This window comes from Mastomys coucha, unplaced genomic scaffold (genome assembly GCF_008632895.1).
Source record: "Mastomys coucha isolate ucsf_1 unplaced genomic scaffold, UCSF_Mcou_1 pScaffold9, whole genome shotgun sequence".
NCBI lineage: Eukaryota > Metazoa > Chordata > Mammalia > Rodentia > Muridae > Mastomys > Mastomys coucha.
The window spans coordinates 61,244,345-61,264,435 of record NW_022196915.1 but is presented as its reverse complement, the minus strand read 5'-3'; the positions used below and the strand labels follow the sequence as shown (position 1 = coordinate 61,264,435).

General features: G+C 44.8%; 1 protein-coding gene across 10 annotated transcripts in view; it reads left to right on the top strand.

Moving 5' to 3' along the window:
* Positions 1 to 20,091, top strand: part of Lrch1 (leucine rich repeats and calponin homology domain containing 1) — a 190,356-nt gene that overhangs the window by 107,878 nt on the left and 62,387 nt on the right. For all 10 annotated transcript variants that reach the window (XM_031362001.1, XM_031361997.1, XM_031362003.1 and 7 more), the window contains exons 3-4: positions 8,351 to 8,477; positions 18,255 to 18,360. In XM_031362001.1, coding sequence (XP_031217861.1) covers positions 8,351 to 8,477; positions 18,255 to 18,360 — 233 coding nt within the window. The remainder of the gene's footprint in view (positions 1 to 8,350; positions 8,478 to 18,254; positions 18,361 to 20,091) is intronic.

Here is a 20,091-nt window from a genome sequence, read left to right as displayed (position 1 = left end):
TGCAACTCCTTCCATGGGTATTTGGTTACCCCTTTTAAGAAGGAATGAAATGTCCACCTTTTGGTCTTTTTTCTTCTTGAGTTCCTTGTGGTTTGTGGGTTGTTCTTCCTGTATTCCAAACTTTTGGGCTAATAACCACTTATCAGAGAGTGCATACCGTGTTTGTTCTTTTGTGATTGGGTTACCTCACTCAGGATGATATTCTCCAGATCCATCCATTTCCCTAAGAATTTCATAAATTTATTGTTTTTAATAGCTGAGTAGTACTCCATTGTATAGATGTACCACAATTTCTGTATCCACTCCTCTGTTGAGGGACATCTGGGTTGTTTCCAGGTTCTGGCTATTATAAATAAGGCTGCTATGAACATGGTGGAGCATGTGTCCTTATTACATGTTGACACACAGCTATATTTTGTATTATAGAAATACAGAATGGGGCCCTGTGAAGGTTCTGTGCCCCAGTTCCTTGATAGTGAACTCAGATAAAGAATATTACATGTCTATGTTTTAAAAAATATTTCAAGAAAAATAACTCTAAAATAAACCAACAAAAAGTAATTAGTTTACACCTTCAAAATGAACATTGATAAGTTCTTTAGTCAAAATACATATAAATAATACTCTTTAAAAATAAACCCATCAGAAACATCTTGGCCTCTGAATCCCTTAATTTAGGAAGCAAGTGTTAAGATTTGGTCTTTGGCTATGCATTGTAATGATAAATACTGGCCCCCAAGGTTGGTTGTCCTCAGGAACAAGATTTTCTCCTACACCAAGTGATGCTATGTAAACTTGCTCCTTAATGTAAAACTATTGGTTGAGTAAAGATGCCTACAGCCTGTAGCTGGCAGAGGAGGGGTAGTAGGGGCTTCAGTTCTCTGAGGAAAAGAGGGAAAAGGTGGAGAGAGAAGGTGCCATGGGGTAAAGAACTAGCCATGAGGGCTGCTCAGTCGGAGTCGGAGTGGCCCAGAAGCGTGGCCAGTCATATCCTCAGGGTTATTGATGGGGAAGTAGATACTAATTGCCGTAGAGGGTTGATATCTGCCCATCTGATTAAGGCTTGTTATAAATATGGAAGTCGAGTGTCTTTTATCAGAGAACTGAATGATCCAAGGTGGGGTGGAAACCCCCGATTAATATTAAATATTTACCACAACAAGAAAGGGCAGGGTGCGGGCGTATGAAAATCCATCCTATGGATCTTGGCCTGAAACAAACCAAAGCCCGAGATGGTCTTGACTCCTGTTACTTGGTTTATGATGAGGAGTTATTGAGAAAGTGATATCAGAGGGCCAGCTGAGAAACAGGCCTTCATCCCCCTCCTCTCTCCCTGTCTTGTTTACCCAGGCAGGGCAGGGACAGTGGCAGGAGGAGGTAGGCAGGCTCTCCTGTGGAGAGGACAGAGAATCCTGGGGCACCACAATTGAACCTGAGATTCTGTATCAGGCCAACAAGCCCTTTTCGCTACAAATCTACTGGTTTGTACAGTGTAACCAAAAGAAACAACAATGAAGACGATTAGCTTTTTAGACAGGCATCACTGATTAGATGTAAGATTGAACTTCGGCCTTTACCTTATCAGGCACTGTTTGACCTTATCCTCAAACATTGTTTCCTCGAAGGATCTGTTTTTAGCCCGGAGGCTTGCAGGACAGAAGTGGAGGCTTGGGGCCCTGCGACTTGCCTGAGAGAAATAGGTGTCAGATGAATAGCTTCAGGAAGCAAAGGCTGTTGAGATTGGCAGTAGACGGGGAGCTAAAGGGGCACAGTTGCCCCTCCCCTTTATAAATGTTTCCCTTGGGGACCATGGGTCTTGGTTACCCATGTATGTATCCTTTGACTGTCATGAAAACTGCAAATAATTCAAAAATACCTTGTGACAAAATATATGAAACAGATACTGAAGGAATAGATGTGGCAAAGAGGAAACATGCCCTGGCCCATGCGTGCTCATTAAGTAGATTACTAACTCTACGGACTTGAGGAGGGCTAAGCAGCTTTTGGTGTAAGGAACATTCCATCTACCAGAGAGGCCATAAATGGTTTTATAAGCTTTGTGTGTTTGTGTGTCCATCCGTCCGTCTGTCCATCCATCTGTGGGAACGTCTTTGAAGGTTACAGAAAGTGTGGTTCTGGAGTTAGAGTTAAAGGTGCTTGTGAACCGCCCAGCATGGGTCCTGGGAGCCTAACTTGGTCCTCTGGAAGGACAGCAGGCACTTTAAACTACTGAACTGCCTCCCGGGTGTCCAGAGCTTAGGCTGTTCTGCTTGAAGCCAGCACCAGTCCTCCAGCACCTCCAGGGGGAGTGAGCCAGCACAGCGGAGCCTCCTCTGCTCGGTTTTTGGCTGCTGTGACAATGACTCTTGTCAGTTTTGTCACTGGCCTGGTTAGGTGCTTGCATTGGTTAGGTGACGAGACCTGGAATAGAAGTATAGAAAGATCTCAACGTGGGTGGGAAAGCAGAAATTTCTGGAAATATCCATTTCCTCACCCCACCCCCATAATCCTCTCTTCAGCAGGAAGTCGAGATATGCCTTTGTACTAAGAGAACTGCCCTGTTAGCATCCTTTTTGGCAGCTTTCTTTTCACCTTGTGCAAAGGATCCCTATCAACTAGTCTGCTTTGGGAGACAGGCCTCACTTTATCCCTGGCATCCCTTCTCCCTCTGCTTCCCAAGTACTGGGTCACAGGTATATACCCCCATGCCTGGCTTACAAATTTATAAATATTTCATAATCACAAATTACCTTATGAATTATGTATGTGTCCCCCTTGAATAACTGAGTTCTCTTCCTAGAGGTGGCTGTGGAGCCCTCCTCAGAGCTTGAGAAAAGCCAGCAGGATACCAAGTTCCTTGTAGGTGAGAGAGGGCTACGGGAGGACAGAGGGACAGGATGAATCCACTCCATCCTCCATTGTCCCAAGAGACTGGGGAGTGTGTCATTGTCTTTGAATTTTAACCTTGGAGAAGGTAGCTACCTGGTTCCCCTAGAGCCAGGGCCCCTGGGAGGCCCCTCACTTACTCTCTCCTTCTGGACCTTTATGGGGAAGCTTGCTATCCAATTGTAGAAATAGCTTTCCTGCAGATCTGGACCATGGGAGAAATTGTTGATGGTGCTCTTTCTTGCCCTGATATCAGGTGGGCATTGAGTGCCTGGAGCAGGGGTGATAGTGAGCTCTTTGCTCTGCACAGCACCTGCTTTTTCTGAGCCCATAGGTCAGAGTTTCCTTTGGTGGACCAGATTCCTGCCTCTTACTATGTGCAGGGAGGTGGGGTGTCTCGTATAGCTTACGCACAGCAGTGCGCGGAGTTCTCATAGATAGAAACACGCACGAGCGAAACACCTAATCCAGCTTACCTTGTTACGCGATGCTTCTTTTCTTACTATAGAAACACTTGTAAGAACTTCAGAAAATACAGCAATGTGTGCAAAGGAAAATAAAAAAAACCACTTATTGGCTAACCCCCCAAATGACCACCCGTGATATTTTGATATGTTAAAAAAACCTGTCTTTCTTACTGTGACTTTCAGATGTTTTTCCATGTGAACGTATGGGCACAGAGGGTATGACATTGCTGTGTTGTGTGTGTGTGTGTGAACAAACACAGGGAAGTTCTTAATAGTTGCAATCACATGCCGTTGGCTTCATCTACAGAATAACGGGGAAAGAAAGATAGAGAACGGTACCCTTCTGTCTCTGTGATAGCCTGACAAAGGGCTCTGTGTCAGGGAGGAGGCCGAAATAATTGGCTGGCATGGACACGTGAAGAGTCAATCAAGTTTCCCGAATTGACTCTTTCTGTCTTAGAAAACTAAATGTGGACAATGGGAAATTTGGAGACTTGTGTGGTCTAGCTTTGAGTACAGAGTGGAGCAAAAGCCTCCATCAGACTTGATTGACAGCTCTGGGAAGCTGAAGCCCTCTGGGTTCTGGGCATCCTTTGGTAGAAGGATACGTTTCTATTTTTCTTTCCCTCGGCTCCTTTGCAGGTACAGAGGCCGACTTCAGGGGGTAGCAGCTCATGGTGTGGAGCTGAGTGAACCCCACTGATTTGTAGGTTGCTGTAATTCTCCTCTCCCTGCCAATAGTGGCTCTCCTTTGAGAAACCACACCTATGTTCATGGACATTTCTTACCACCCCCCCTAAACTGCCCCCCTCCAGCACCTCTCTTTTTCTTGCTTAAAGTCAATATTAAAATTCTTGGGTGCTGGATGGATGGCTCAGTGGTCAAAAGCACTTCCTGCTCTTCCAGAGGACACAGGTTCAGTTTCCAGAAGCCACATGGTAGTTTATAACCATTCATAATTCTGCTCCTAGGGGATCTGATGCTCTTATCTAGGCACCTGCACTTATATGGTACATGTTCTCAGGCAAAAATTCTTATAAACATTAAGGGAGAAGAGGAGGAGGAGGAGGAGGAAGAGGGAGGATGGAAGAAAGAAGAGGAAGAAGGAAGGAGAAAAAGAAAGAAGTCAACTACTAGTAAACTCTAAAATGTGCTTAACTTTTTATTTTTATTTATTTATTTGACCACACAGTGCCTCTGAAGTATCGGTTGCCTTGGTCCTATCTGACTGAGGTTCCTGTGTGTGCTTCAGGAGAGCCTGGTTAGATGGCATCTGTTAGTGGAACAAAACAATCGAAATAACCAACGTAAGAGGAGGGAAGGTTTAGCCGGGCAGTAGTGGCGCACACTTTTAGTCCCAGCACTTGGGAGGCAGAGGCAGGCAGATTTCTGAGTTTGAGGCCAGCCTGGTCTACAGAGTGAGTTCCAGGACAGCCAGAGGAAAGGTTTGCTTTAGCTTTCTTTGGGAGTTCCAGTCTAGTCTGTAGGCCCCATTGTAGGGACTGTGGTGAGGTAGGAGTACGTCATGGGGGTCAGTGGGCTTTTTGTATTTTAATGATTTATTTTTATTTCATGTGAAATAAAAATGTTTTGCCTGCATGTATGTCTCTGTGAGGCTGTCAGAGCCCCTGGAAGTACAGTTACGGACATTGTGTGCTACCACGTGAGGGCTGGGAATTGAACCCAGGTCCTCTGGAAGAACGGCCAGTGCTCTTAACTGCTGAGCCATCTCTCCAGCCTGGTGGTGGGGATTTAAGAGACAGTCTGCAGCCCTGGGCCGCTAGGGACTATTTATGGCATGAGCTTCCATTGCTCTTGGTTTTAGAGAAAGGTTGTCCTTCTCTGCCTTCTGTCTTCCTGTCCTTCTGTCCTCTATCTTCCTGTCCTTCTGTCCTTCTATCCGAGGAGCTCCATGGCATCACATTGTACAGTGCTGCCTCCTTCCGAGGGCCACTCTGTATGTGTTTATAATGCACACCTGGGAGTTGGTGAGACTTCTGAGCTGCCGCGTGATGACGATTTGGTCCTTGTAAAGTGGAGTGATCAGACCTGGTGCTTAGCATCTTCCCTTCCTGAAACAATGCTCATGTGTTTGATGGAAACATTTCAGCCCATCTGTGATACCGAAATACTCACGGGCAGCTGGAAGGTTGGCTTGCCTGACTCTGCTTCAGGACCCCAGAGTTCATTCTTTCTGTCCAGTTGTACTTTTTTTCTCAGAATTGCAAATTTCTTTTAAAAATATTTCATTGTAGGGCTGGAGAGATGGCTCAGCAGTTAAGAGCACTGACTGCTCTTCAAGACATCCTGAGTTCAATTCCCAGCAACTACATGGTGGGTCACAACCATCTGTAATGGGATCTGATGCCCTCTTCTGGTGTGTCTGAAGACAGCTACAGTGTACTCACATCCATAAAATAAAAATAATTTTTTAAGTATTTATTTATTTATTTTATGTCTATGTGCATACTATAGCTGTACAGATAGTTGTGAGCCTTCATCTGGTTGTTGGGAATTGACTTTTAGGACTTCTTTTCACTCTGGTCAGCTCTGCTTGTTCTAGTCGGCCCTGCTCACTCCGGTCAGCCCCACTTGCTCAGATAGACCCTGCTTTCTCAGTACCTGCTTGCTGCGGCCCAAAGATTTATTTATTATTATAAACACACTGTAGCTGTACTTATTCAGATACACCAGAAATGGTGTCAAATCTCATTACAGGTGGTTGTGAGGTACCATGTGGTTGCTGGGATTTGAACTCAGGACCTTTGGAAAAGCAGTCAGTGGTCTTACCCGCTGAGCTATCTCACTAGCCCATAGAAATAAATCTAAAAAAAAAATCTCATTGCAAATTTTAAAAATTGAAAATAGTTTTTATGTAATATATTTAAATACAACTTCCCCTCCCTCCACTGCTTCCCACCTCTCCATGTACCTAAGTCCATATCCTTTTCTGCTTTCTCTCCTTCTCTTTCTTTAGAAAAGTCTTCTAAAAAAAAAAAAAAAAGACAAACAGATGCACAGACCCCAAAAGAGCTGAAGACAAAGCCTAAGAACACAGGTAGTCACAGACACACACAGGTAGGCATTCCCACACATAGAAATCCCATAAAAACCCTAAACTGGAAACTGTAATATATAAGCAAAAGACCTGTAAGGTTTAAAAAAAAAAACAAAAAAACCCAAAAAACAAAGCCAAATGACAGCAACAACAAAACCACCTAAAACATTATATTATCTACTACTGGGCATGGTTCCTGTCCTTACAAGTGGTTCATATATCCAGTGAGATTCCATTGGAGAACATTTACTTTTCCTTTGTGAGCCGTTATTAGTTGGAGGTAGCATCGGGGTTAGGGATGGGGCTGTGTGTACACTTCCCCTCTTACCCCTGGGATCCCATCTGGCTTAGCCCTGTGCAGCCCAGTGCCTGCTGCTGCGGTCTCTTTGAGTTCATGTGTGTGTCGGCACTGTTGTGTCTGGAAGGCCTTGTGTCTTGGTGTTTTCCATCTCCTCTGGCTCTTACATTTTTTTTTTTTTAAGATTTATTTATTATTATATGTAAGTACAATGTAGCTGTCTTCAGTCGCACCAGAAGAGGGTGTCAGATCTCATTATGGGTGGTTTTGAGCCACCATGTGGTTGCTGGGATTTGAACTCAGGACCTTTGGAAGAGCAGTCAGTGCTCTTAACCTCTGAGCCATCTTTCTAGCCCCTGGCTCTTACATTCTTTTTTGTTGCTTCTTCCGTGGAGTTCGCTGAGCCCAGGAAGGAGGGATCTGATGGCCCCTCTCTCCCTACTCCCCCATCAATCCATAACTATCTATTCTGTTTCCCCCAGTCTCTTACTTTGTGTCTAACCTCTATAGTTATATGGATTATAGCTCTGTTTACCAAAAACTCAATAACTAACATCCACATATATGTAAATACATACCATAATGGTTCTTTGAGATCTGGGTTATCTCATTCAGAATAATTTTTACTAGCTCTATCCATTTACCTGTGCATTTTGGCATTTTTAAAATAAATAAATTTTTAAAATTTGTTGTACAAAGAGACTGCTTTTTCATTATCCATTCACTCACTGAGAGACATCTAGGTTGTTTCCAATTTCTGTCTATTATGAAGAAAATAATAACTGGGTGGTGGTGGCACACACCTTTAATCCCACCACTTGGGAGGCAGAGGCAGGTGGATTTCTGAGTTCGAGGCCAGCCTGGTCTACAGAGTGAGTTCCAGGATAGCCAGGGCTACACAGAGAAAACCTGTCTCGAAAAACCAAAAAACAAACAAACAAACAAACAAACCAAAAAAAACAATGAATATGGCTAAGCAAGTGTCTCTGTGGTGGAATGAGGCATCCTTGGTTATATGCCCAGACAGGTATAGCTGGTTCTAGAGGTAGATCCATTTGCACTGCGACACTGCTTTTCCTAGGGGCTATACAAGTGAGTTGACACTCCCACCAATGATGGATGCGTGTACCCCTCTAGCTCTGTATCCCCACCAGCAGGAGCTGTCATTTGTTTCATCCATTTTGGCCATTCTGACCAGTGTAAATGAAATCTCCAGGTAGTCATCAAATTGCATTTTGATACTTGTTATCCAGTCTTGTCTATCTACTCCTTCATTCTTTTTTATGTGTGTTTTTTTTCCCCTTGTGCACTTAAAATTAAAATTTTGAGTGATTTCATAGACAGAAGTATTGGAGTTCTTATATTTACAAAATGTTCACAGTTGAGCATGGTGCTACATGTGATTGTAGCACTTTGAATGCAGAGAGAGAAGATTATACTGTTTAAAGCAGAGAGAGAAGATTATACTGTTTAAAGCCATCCTAGGCTGTGGAGGGATTCCAGGGCAGCCAGGCCTACATAGAGATTCCCCAGTAACCCAAAGGAAAATGCACTCGACAATGAAAGAGAGAACCCGCTCACAGGCAGCTTCATGATGTGGCCTTTCTGTTTACATGTGTTCTTGTTGTATTGTCTTTACAGTCGAAATCAGCTGTCTGCCCTGCCCGCCTGCCTGTGTGGTCTGCCTCTCAAAGTCTTAATCGCAAGTAACAACAAGCTTGGATCACTGCCTGAAGAGATAGGTCAGCTCAAACAGTTAATGGAGTTGGTATGTTGCTGATTTCTAAGATGCTCTTGTTTCTTAACCGACCATAACCGTTAGAGGTCCTCTGGAAGACTTTGTTACAGAAGGACAAGGAAAGCCTGGGATCATCCTCTCCCACTGCCCTAACAAAATGCCCGAGACTGGGAATGTTATGTACCAGGTTATTTAGATCACAGTTTTGGAGGCTGAAAGTATGTGATCTGTTTGGCCAATGCTGGGGGATTTCCTCCCTCACAGCTGATAGCACCATGGTAGGAGCAAATGTGTCCCTGGACAGGAATATGTTCCTAGACAGGAAGCCAAGGAGAGGGAGGGATCAGTTTCGCTCTTTTATGATGATCCACTCTCATTGGTCCTTACTGGGATCCTTTAAGCACTATGATAACCCTGTCTAAGAGCATGCCCCAGTGCCCCAGTCACCTTCCGCTAGGCTCCACCCCTTCAAGGATCCCTGTGGTGGTTTGAATATGCTTGGCCCAGGGAGAGGCACTATTAGGAGGTGTGGCCTTGTTTGAGGAAGTGTGTCACTGTGGGCGTGGGCTTTAAAAGCCTGTCCTAGCTGCCTAGAAATCAGTCTTCTGTTTGCCTTCGGATGAAGATGTAGAGCTCTCAGCATCACCTGTACCATGCCTGTCTGGAAGCAGGCTTCTGGGATCCTGTAAGGAGTTCGGCACGTCTGGAACAAAGCTGTTTCCAGTTCTGGATACAAGCTGTGTGTTCCTTTTGCAGTGAGCTGATCTTTGCGGGCATCTCCTGTGCTGTTGCCAGCTCCTGTCCTACATCTCACTCCTGCCACAGTCCCGTCTCCCCCTAGGCCTGCAAGTTACAGAATGTCAGAGTGCCAGCCTGTTGTAGAAGCTGTGTAGTCCAAACTCTTGACCTCTTGACCAAATGATGGAACCCAGGCCAGGGAGACAGTGACATGAGACAGTGACATATGGAAGTTTCGCCACTCATAGTAACTTGAGTGGTAACACCCTCATCCATGGCATTGTCCAGTAGACATCCAAGGCACACAAAAAATGTGGTTTAAATGTTGTATGGCTATGTTTAAACAGTTAAAAAGAAACAAGAGAAAGTAAGTCCTTGCTATAAATATAGATAGGTAAAACTTATGACCCCGGTATGTATATGAGAGAAAACTACTGAGGTGGGACTGCTTGTATCCTAGTGTGTGTACTGAGCCTTTTCTACCAAGTACTGTATGCATCGTGCAGGGGTCACGCACCACACATAGGATCAGCCACACACTAGTGCTCAGTGCCAACAGGGCTGAGCCACCACTCTGATTCGACAGCTCTGCAGCTGTGGTGTGTTCTGTGTTGCTACTCCCTGGGTCTAGGCCAGTGTGCTTTTGGTAAAGAGCGTTTTTGAGGGGATGCAATGGGCTGGTTCAGTGGGTAAAGAAACTTGTCCCCGAGCAGAGACTGAAGGAAAGACAAGCCAGCCTAAATATAGTTAGTTACCTCCTGAGAGGCTCTGACAGTACCTGACTAATACAGATGTAGAGGCTCACAGCCATCTATTGAACTGAGCACAGGGTCCTCAGTGAAGGAATTAGAGAAAGGATCAATGGAGCTGAGAGGTTTGCAGCCCCTTAGGACGAACAACAATATGAACTAACTAGTACCCTCAGAGCTCCCAGAGTCTCAACCACCAACCAAGGAGTACACACAGTGGGACTGATTGCTCTGGCAGCGTGTGTATAGTGGAGGATTGCAAATTCGATCATCAATGGGAGGAGAGGACCTCAGCCCTGTGAAGGCTCTGTGCCCCAGTGTGGGGGAATGCCAGGGCCTATAAGCAGGAGAGGGTGGGGTGGCAGGCATGGGGAGTGGGGAGGCAGCTGGGGTTTGTTTTTGTTGTTTTTGTTTGTTTCTTTGTTTTTTAGAGGGGAAACTGGGAAGGGAGAAATTTACATGTAAATAAAGAAAATATCTAATAAAAAAAAAAATTGTCCCGAGCCCAATGATGACTTGAGTTCAGTCCCTTGGACCCACATGGTGGAAGGAGAGAACTGACTCCCATAGTTGCCCTCTGACCTCCACATGTGGTCTGTGGCGTGCACAGACACTAATAAAAACCAACCAGACAAACAAACAAACAAACAAACAGACAGACATGTACAACATTTATTTGTGAAGCAGGCAAAATATACTAATGACATTATTCAACCATGGAGAAGTGATATGGCCAGTCTTGACTAAAGGTCATAGACTAAAAAAAGATTGTTTTCCATTCATCCTCATTTATCTTTGATCTAGCTTTATTTATTTATTTATTTATTTCTTGATTAAAATAGCAGTGTTACTATAGGTAACTGTGTCATGTCAAATTATTTCTAGTTTTCAATTGGGGAGAGAGTTCCCTGGAGAGCTAGATATCATTCTTTGAGCAGGAGGCTTTTGCTTTTATAGTTACAGATTGCCATTTTTTTTTTTTAAAGTAAAGTTGGGCTCTCCCCGGAGCATTCAGAAAACTCACCATTTAAGGCTTGAGTGCTGAGGAAATCACTCCGCCCACTGGAGTCTAAGCATTGTTTGTTGGCTGTTTTGGAAAAGCTATTTCAAACGCGTTCTCATCAGAGTGTTCTGAATAGAATCATACCCACTTCTAAGTGTGCACGAACATTCCAGAGTTAACGTCCACTTTAGAAACAAAGCCCCGATACCTCAGCCTTCAGAAAGAAAGCAGTTGTTCCTTCTTAGTTTTGCGAGGAAGTCAGGCTACAGAACACTGTCTTAGCCTTGCCATCTCAGCACAACTACCTTAGAGTCTTAAGACCAGCAGTATCCCATGGCAGCCATGGCTGCACAGGCAGCACCCTGCACAGCCAATGCCCCGCATGGCCATGGCCCCACATGGCCATTGCCCACACCTGTGCTCCCATCTCCCAGCACAGCCACTGCCCCACCCAGCCATTGTCCTGCACGGCCATCTGCCTACCCAACCAACACCACGGACAACCCACACCTTGCTGTCTTTCTTCTCAGCCTATGTGTATTTTCCATCTGACGTAGGCACTGGGGCAGGGCAGTGGATGGAATCTTAACTCTGGATCTGATCCTTTTAGAGTCACTACTGATATAACAGTCTAGAACTTTCAGACCCCCCTTGTCCACTCTGAATAGTTTCCTCACTGTCTCTCAAAGTTTATCTTGCAGCTTAGATAAGGCTTGCTCGAGTGCTGCTTTGTGGGAAAAGGGAAGAGAGAAGGCTAACATTTACCGAGCCTCTGTTTCTATTAGACTATTAACTATTATGTTTACCTGCATCATTTCATAAAGCCTTAAAATAACCCAGCAAGGCGGGTATCATGTTGCTCTGTTATAGTTAAGAGCTGGTTAAGTAGTTACTTAAGGGGATGGAGCTATGTATCTGGTTCAAGTATATCCATATCTAATTCAAGTATATATCCATCACCTGTCAAATATATATATACATATATATATTTATATGTGTGTATGTATGTATACACATATATGTATGTATGTTTATGTGTATGTATATGTATATATACATATATATACATATATGTGTATATTGATATATTCTAAAGCACAAGACAGCCCTCCCCATCACTGAGACTCTAGATGGTCATTTAGTTATGAGGGATTGTGATTTCTTTTCTCTGGAGCTCCTTAGCTCTGCTTGCTGTGACTTTCCTACTAAAGTTGTGACAAGCCACAGCTTGCAGCTGAACAGGAGACATTCTCTGTGGTGGCTCTGGACAAAAGGACATGTCTGAATGTTTCCTTACAGTAGAACCAGCTCAGGTTGTAAGGTTCTGTAGCCCTGTGTAGACTAAATCTCATTTAACTCATTAAAACCCTTGGAACTTGTTGAAAACTGGGTGTGCGTATGTGCATGTGTGTATGTGTGTGTGTTTGCATGTTTATAAATGTTATTTGGAGGCCAGAGATCAGTCTTGGCTGTCTTCCTCAATTGATTCTCCATTCGTATATATGTGTCTCTCTGTGTGTTTGTGTATGCACAAGTGTGGGTATGGTAGTACATGTATGTGTGTACATGTGGCATATATGCCTTCCTGTGCATGGGGAGGCCAGAGAAGGATGTTCAGGGTTCTCTGTCACTCTCTGCTATATTCCCAGGAGACACGATCTCTCAGAGAACCTAGATGCTGTATTTCGGCAAGACTGGCAGGACAGCAGGCCCTCGCAGTCCTCTCAGCCTTCCACTCACAGTGCAGGGGTTGATAGATACACAACACCACACGTGGCTTTGAGATGCCCTCAGGAGATCTGGCTCAGGTCCTTATACTCATGCTCCAAGTGTTCCTACTGAGCCCAGTCTCGGGCCCTTCTGCCTTATTTCTTGAGGTAGGATCTCTCACTGCCTGAGCTAAACTAACTGTCCAGCAAGCCCCAGGAATCTTCTAGTCTCTGTCTCTTATCCCAGGGCTGGCATTACAGGCAGCTGCATCTTCCCAGCTTTTTAACGTAGTGGATGGAGATACAAACACAGTGTTCCTTCAAGGGTTTCACTTAGTGGATGGAGATACAAATACAATGCTCCTTCAAGGGTTTCACTGGCTAAGCCGTCTCTGGAAATGTGGTTCTTTTTCTGTACAATCCAGCTGACAGATGAGGTGTGTCTGGTGAGAGGTGCTATATCAAGGCCCCATGTTATAGTTGACTGGCAGCTGTGAAGACTAGCACACTGACAGCTCAGTGAGGTTGGCTCCTTTTGTAGATGAGACCTTTGCCAAGGACCCAGGAGTTCCACGCTGGTGCTGTGTACTGAGTGGCTTGCTGGCCTTGCTAGCCTTGTTTGCTTTCTGTCATTTAAGTCCTCACCCACTCCTTCACTGGCTGAGCGTCCCGTCTGCCATGCCAAAGAACAAAGGACCTGACTTAGGAGCCTGTCGTTATAGCCAGAAAGCCCACCAGGCTGGATCCAGTCATGCTAGTAGGAAGGTGCATTTCTAGGCCCTAACCAGACACACAGGTTTTTTTTATTTACTTTTCAACCACTGTTTGGCTGTGTGGGGAATTTGAGCTAAGAACCTGATGACAAGCTTCGGAAGAGAGTCCTCCCCCATAATTTTTATGCCTAGTGTTCCTGTCTCTGTGGTAGGTATGGGATGGTGTGCCAGCGTGTCTGCCGTAATCATTTGTCCATTAGTGGTCTCTGGAAATGCCTTTGACCTTTCTGGTTTGTGTGGAAACCCAGGAGTTACTCAGGGCCTCTCTGTGGCTTCCATTTCTGCCTTTAGTATCAAGAACAGGGAGTGGAGCCTGTGTTTGTGGGATGTGGGGCGGTCTGAGGCATAGGTTCACAATGGAGAGGCAAGGGTGTGAGGAGATCATATATCACATCAAAGGCTGCTGCTTTGAAGGGTTCAAGCTTAAGTTAATATATATGTTTTATTTTTTTTTCTTTTTCCAAGTTCTGATTGTAGGTATTGAGGGTTGTTTTATTACCAAGAAATGAAAATTGACATTCCTGAGTACCGCTTAATGTTTTCATTAACTTCTTGGGTAGTCAGTGGATTTTCCTGGTATAGAGAGAAAATTAGAAATATTTTATTGATTGATTGATTGTGTACAGGTTAGGAAACATTTAGGAATGCCCCCCCCCGCCCCTTTGCGGGAGTGAAGCCCGTCCTCCCACCTTGTGGTTTCCAGAAGTCAGGGATTGAACTCAAGTCCTCAGGCTTTGTAGCGGGAGACTTTGGTCAGGTGACTGATGACTGAGCATCATCACTCTGGTGCTCTTCCCTCCTTTTTATGTGAGCACATGAAGAGTAAGACACTTGCCTCATGTTGTATAGTTAGACATGCAAAAGGCATTTCTACAGAGGGGTCTGGTTCCTTGCTGGTTGGAGACTGTTGATAATTTGCTTCTGCACCAATTACCTAAAGACTCAATTTTCTTATAGACATTCTTCTGCTGGTATTCCACCACTCCGTCCGTCCCTGAGTGTGATTTAAGTCATTGTTAGAATCTAAACAATAGAGTTGGGTTAGAGAGTCCATGAAAAGCCTATATTTGAGTATTTAAATTGTTATAATTAGATACGCTTCTCTGTCAGGAAGAATCCAGTCTGCAAATATTTGTAGCAGTTTCTCATGTTTGTAGCTTGTGTTGTACAATTGTGATGTTATAATGTTGAATGCACAGTGATTCAATGAAGCTTAGGCGAGTTATTCTTGAAGACATAGTAGCTTGGGGCTAGTAGAAAATACAGAAGGAATTAATTTGAATATTCTAGTAAGTAAATTAATGTGGAATTTGCAATATGATACTCTTCACTAATTGCAGACATGGAAGGCATTAATTGCTATTTGTTCTAAAATTTATTTTTCTAAGTATTATCTTTTCCAAATAAGCCCTATGCCTTATTTAGACTAAATTTGTACAGAAATGTAGAGAATGAGGCCATTCTAGAAACATTGCTTGTGCATTTTCAAGACTGAAACCTCCCCAGACATGGAGATAATTATTGCTTTTTCACACTTCTCCTTCCGCTAATTAGACATAAGTACCTGAGGGGTTTATTTTTATGATAAAACTCATAACCTCTTTAAAATTCGGTTAGGTTCAGAGACTCCTGGGAAATAGGGTTCGCCCTGTTTTTACCATATTGAGTATACAATGGTGTATAGCCTGTCTCTCCCTTATGTAATAGATTTGCTTGGGAAATCTATTCCTAGTATTATTATTATTATTATCATTATTATTATATTATGCCTATTATGTTATGGGGGGACACATAACTAGTAGGAACATAGAGTATTATTAACATAACTGACCCTCGCCAGATACTTTTCCAAATCCAAACAGGCCTCTGTGCTTGCGTTTGTCCATGGGTGCCCTGTTTCTTAGATGGAAAAATTGGGTGTCTATCAGATGCAGCGTTCGTTGTCTTATGTGTAGTAAGTATGTGCTGACTTTGGCGGCATGCGCTTAAGTTCGGCCTGCAGGAGTTGGTTTTATTTGTTAAGGCCATGGTGGTAGGGGTTTGTGCTGGGAAGAATCACTTTGGCTTTAGGGGTCCAGCATACCCCTAATGATCACCTAGAGACAGCTCTCACACACACACACACACACACACACACACACACACACACACACACACACGTATATTCACTGTGTGTGTCATGGGGTTATATATAATTATATATATTTCTCTATAAGAATGGAGCAAGGCTGAGTTTGACCTCAGGAGAGGCCATTCTGCAAGTGTGTTGCCTAAACATATAGATTATCCTTTAGCTTTCCCTTTTCTCATTTCTTAAAGAAAAAAAATCATATTAGTTTTGTCTTTTCAAAGCTGTGGAAATGGTTGATTTTACACTTGAGATGAATCTCTACAATAAGCTTTCTCGTGTAGTTGCTTATAAGACTTACAGAAACTTAATTTATACTTAAATGACAAGAATCCTCTCCTCAGAGAGAAAGTAATCCGTGCAGATTCTTCGCACAAACCGTGTCTCCACTTTGACGCTGTCAGTCACCTGCCAGGCCTGATCTGGAGTCTGGAGGAGAGTAGCGTGATCTCATGTGACGCTGGCCTCAGGCTGGCCTGGCATCCCTGCTTGTGAGGGCTGTTGGGAACCAGGATGGGATGGGCCAGCTGCTGACTCACAACTTAGTTAAGGCGTGGAAAGATCCAGTTCTCGCTGGAAAGGTTTGCTTTGAGACTCTGTGGCTGACCAGAATTAGACCACCACCTAATTCTCATTTTATGTTCTTGTATATTTTTGTTTCTGCACATGTACTGGTGGTGATTTGTAGTTGTTTTGTGATTTTGTTTTAAATATTAGAGGTGTGTGTGAGTTTTTTTTGAGGGGGGGATCAGGACAAGGGCAGCAGCTGAGGTGGTACTCCTGAAAATTCTATGATTCCCAACCTCTCTCACCCTACTTCCCTCCTCAGACAGTTGAAGCTAGGAGAGTGTAATATGTCAGCCACTCCACGCACACCCTTTTGATGGACTGCAGTCTTACACGCTGGTACCAGTGGTGATATTGTGCCTTTGTGAAGTAGTGTCCATTGGGGAATCACCTGAGGGCGAAGCTGAGTGACATAGCCTGGTCTAACAGGGATCCTGGTTGTGGGGTTGGAGTGGAGCAAGGGATTGATTGATCAGTAATGATTGATCATCTAGTCTGAAGGAAAGTAGAGTATTGAACAAGGCCTTGGTGACCTCTGAAGTGAAAGGTTGATTTGCAGGTTTCTAGGTAACTAGGCTGTATTATAACCCAGTGCTGATTCAGTCTCCAAACTCATTCAGGCCCCCCACCCCCCTGCTTGGTATGCCACCTCATTGGGATAGTTAGAGCCTGGATTTGTCTTCGGTTCTACAATATCAAGTGGGACATGCATGGAGTTTGACTGATACGTTAAACCATTCTGGGGTCTCAGAAGCAAGGAGCCATCATATTGTGAGGTATCTACATCAGAGGATATTAGAAATTTTATCCCTGCCTTATACCTAGTACTCTGCTAAGAGATGGAGAGAACATGACATGGGTCCTCTCACCTAGGAGCTTCCAACTTTACAGATGAAGGATAAGGGAGAAATAAATTACAGCTGTACCCGCCTTCAAAGGGAAAAAGAAAATACCCATTTCCAGGTGCTGATCAGAGCAAGGAGAGGATCATGGGAATGGTTTCACAGGCGAAACTTGAGGCTTGGGTCGAGCTCTGACTGATGAGTAGGAGGCCAGGAGGACAATGCCAGCCCTTGCATATCAAGCAGGGGGAGGAAAGCCTGAATGAGTTTGGAGACTGTGAAACAGCATTGGCCTACACGGAAACTCCACATGGTGGCTGCACGGTTAGAGTGTAGAATTCGGGAGAGAATACTCAGAGAATGGCTCTGGAGGAACTGACAGACGTCTGCACAGAGCCTGGGCCTTGTGGAAAGCTTACACGGATAAAGAACAGAATGAAGTCCGCACTAAGATAGCTGTCTCTGTCAAGGATGGATGTGAGGGGGTGAGAGTGGGAGACACAGGGTAGACAGACATGGGTGGATGGATGACAGAACCAGCCAGAGGGCTTTCTGTGCAAGAGTCCCTCTGAGAGGTAGCACACTGCAGACTGAAGGAGGTTCTAGGAATGTGAGAGAAGAAAGCAAAGCCCCACTACTTCCCAGAGCTGAAGGAAAGATATGGGGGAGAAGAGCTGTCTGTGTTTGACGTGGAACAAGCTTATTCTAATCCGGGATTAGTAGGGTACTGCAATTTCCTCATACCTCACAGACTTGCTTAACAAATGCACGTGTAGCCATCAGCCTCGGCTCTCAGCCATGTGATAGCAAGTCCATTTGGAATAAATGGCGCATCCAGTCGGTGTGCTAGTATTTCTTTCTCTGTGTAAGAGCTCGGTACAATGGGAGGCTGTGTAACCTTCTTTCTGAAAGGTGTCTGATAATTCCTTAATGTCAACTGGCACCTGCTTGCCGGCCATAAAGCCACCTTCTCCTGAGCTGCAACTATTGTGAGCTAGTAATGTTGCCTTGTACACTTGTGGTGGGAATTGAGTAAGGTCCAAAAAAGTGGCAGAAACGGCTAGCAAATGCCACTACTGTCTTCTGTGCCCTCAAAGGACATTGTTGAAACGAACTCCCTTTGTTCACTGTTGAGCCCCACTGACTGGGACCTGGAGACCAGTATAAAAGTGTTGTCTAGAGTTCTCCAAGCATTTAAGTTCTTTGAGGAGAATTCACATGTAATGCTTGGGAAAAGGCATTTGTTATCCCTATCTGATATCCCCTCTCCCTGAACACCCCCCCCCCTTTTGCTGCAGGATGTGAGCTGCAACGAGATCACAGCCTTGCCCCAGCAGATAGGCCAGCTGAAGTCTCTCCGGGAACTGAACGTCCGAAGAAATTACCTTAAGGTTTTACCACCAGGTAAGAAGCGGGGCGAGGTGAAGAGAACGGGAAACATCACCTTTTGGGTTTACGTTTATGAGGAGTGGTGGATCCTGTGTGTGTGTGTGTGTGTGTATGTGTGTGTGTGTGTGTGTGTGTGTGTGTGTGTGTGTGTGTATGTACACTGGTTGTTATTAGTAATTCGAATCTCACCACCGGCAGGTGTCAGAATGGTGATGGTCAAGTTGTAGTTTGAATCGAGGCTACAGCGACACAACCGTTAGTGGAACATCACGTTAGTTTTCTAGGGCTGCTGTTAAAAGGCCCACAGAGATGGTAGCTCGGATGACAAGAAGGCCTGGGTTGTCCATTCCAAGACCTTTCTCCATGGCTCTCAGATGGTCGCCAGTCCCCCCAACCCCCATTTGTGTCTGTGTCCCGATCGATCTTTTTGCTGTTATACCGGAGGATTAAAGTCTACCCTAATGACCTTGCTGTTACTTAATTGCTGCCCCTTTAAAGCCTCATCCCCAAATCCCATTGAATTCTGATGTATTGGGGTTAGGATTTCTATATCTGAATTTTGGAGTGTGGGACTTGGCCAGTCCACATAACATGGTGGTGTGAATTCCTTTTGGACAGGTATGTGCTATTCCAGAACATGAAGCTAACGGTCCAGAGGGGACAGGCTTGGTCCTGCTGATCCTGGCTATCAGGATTTGGGGATCTGAGAACACTGGTAGGGAACCCACAGTGTCTGCACTCTGCCTCTGTGTGAGGGCGATGCTACAGCTGAGTCCTTCCTGCACTGAGGCCACAGTCACTAGTACCAGTGTTGACCCTAAAGCTTTGCATGGACTCTTGGTTCCCCTGATCCTAGCACAGTCAGTCAGTATCCCCCAGACAGCCCTGCCTTGGGCTCTTGCAGTATGTCCCTGTTGTCAGGGCACTAGGGTTTAAGCATAAAGACATATTTATTTAGAAGTTGTAAGAGCTTAAGCGTTCTGGAAGAATCGCCTGGTGTGTAAAGTCCTTGCTCCGTAAGCACAGAAATAGGTTTGGATCCCTGGCATTCATATCAAAGCCAGGGGTGAGTGTAGCAGAGTGTGCCTGTAACTCTAGCACTGAGGAAGTGTGGAGATAAATGGGCTACAAGTCAGGGAGAGACCGGCCTCGTTAACTATGGAAGAGAGGTAGCCCAGATCACTTGAAAAAGGAGTTATCTTTATCAGGTTGACTTGTGGGCATGTATGTGAGAGAAGCCTTGGTTCCTAATTGCTGTAAGAGGGTCCACCCCACTGTGGGTGGGGCCGTCCCTAGGACGGTGGTCCTGGCCTGCATAAGAAAGACAGCTAAAGGCAGAGAGCAAAGCAGCAAGCTGTCTCCCTCCATAGTTCCTGCTTCAGTTCTTACCTTCACCTCTCTTAACAGTGGACCATGTGACCTACAAGATGAAATAAACACTCTCCTCCCTAAGTTCTCCTCTCAGCTGCTCTTTGCCAGGTTTGTTATCACGGCAACAGAAGGGAGACTTAGAGCGGAGATCCTGTCTCAAAAATCGAAACAAACTGGAACAGACAAAAAGAGAGAGCAATAGAGAAAGACGCCTGAGGACCAACTCTGCCTTCCACGTGGACACACATGTTCATAGAAAACATGCATGTGCGATGTACTTTTAGAGAAAATTCTTTCTCTCTCTCTCCCTCTCTTCCTTACTCCTTCTCTCCTTTCTCCCTCTCTCCCTCTCCCCCTCCTCTTCCCCTCCCCCTC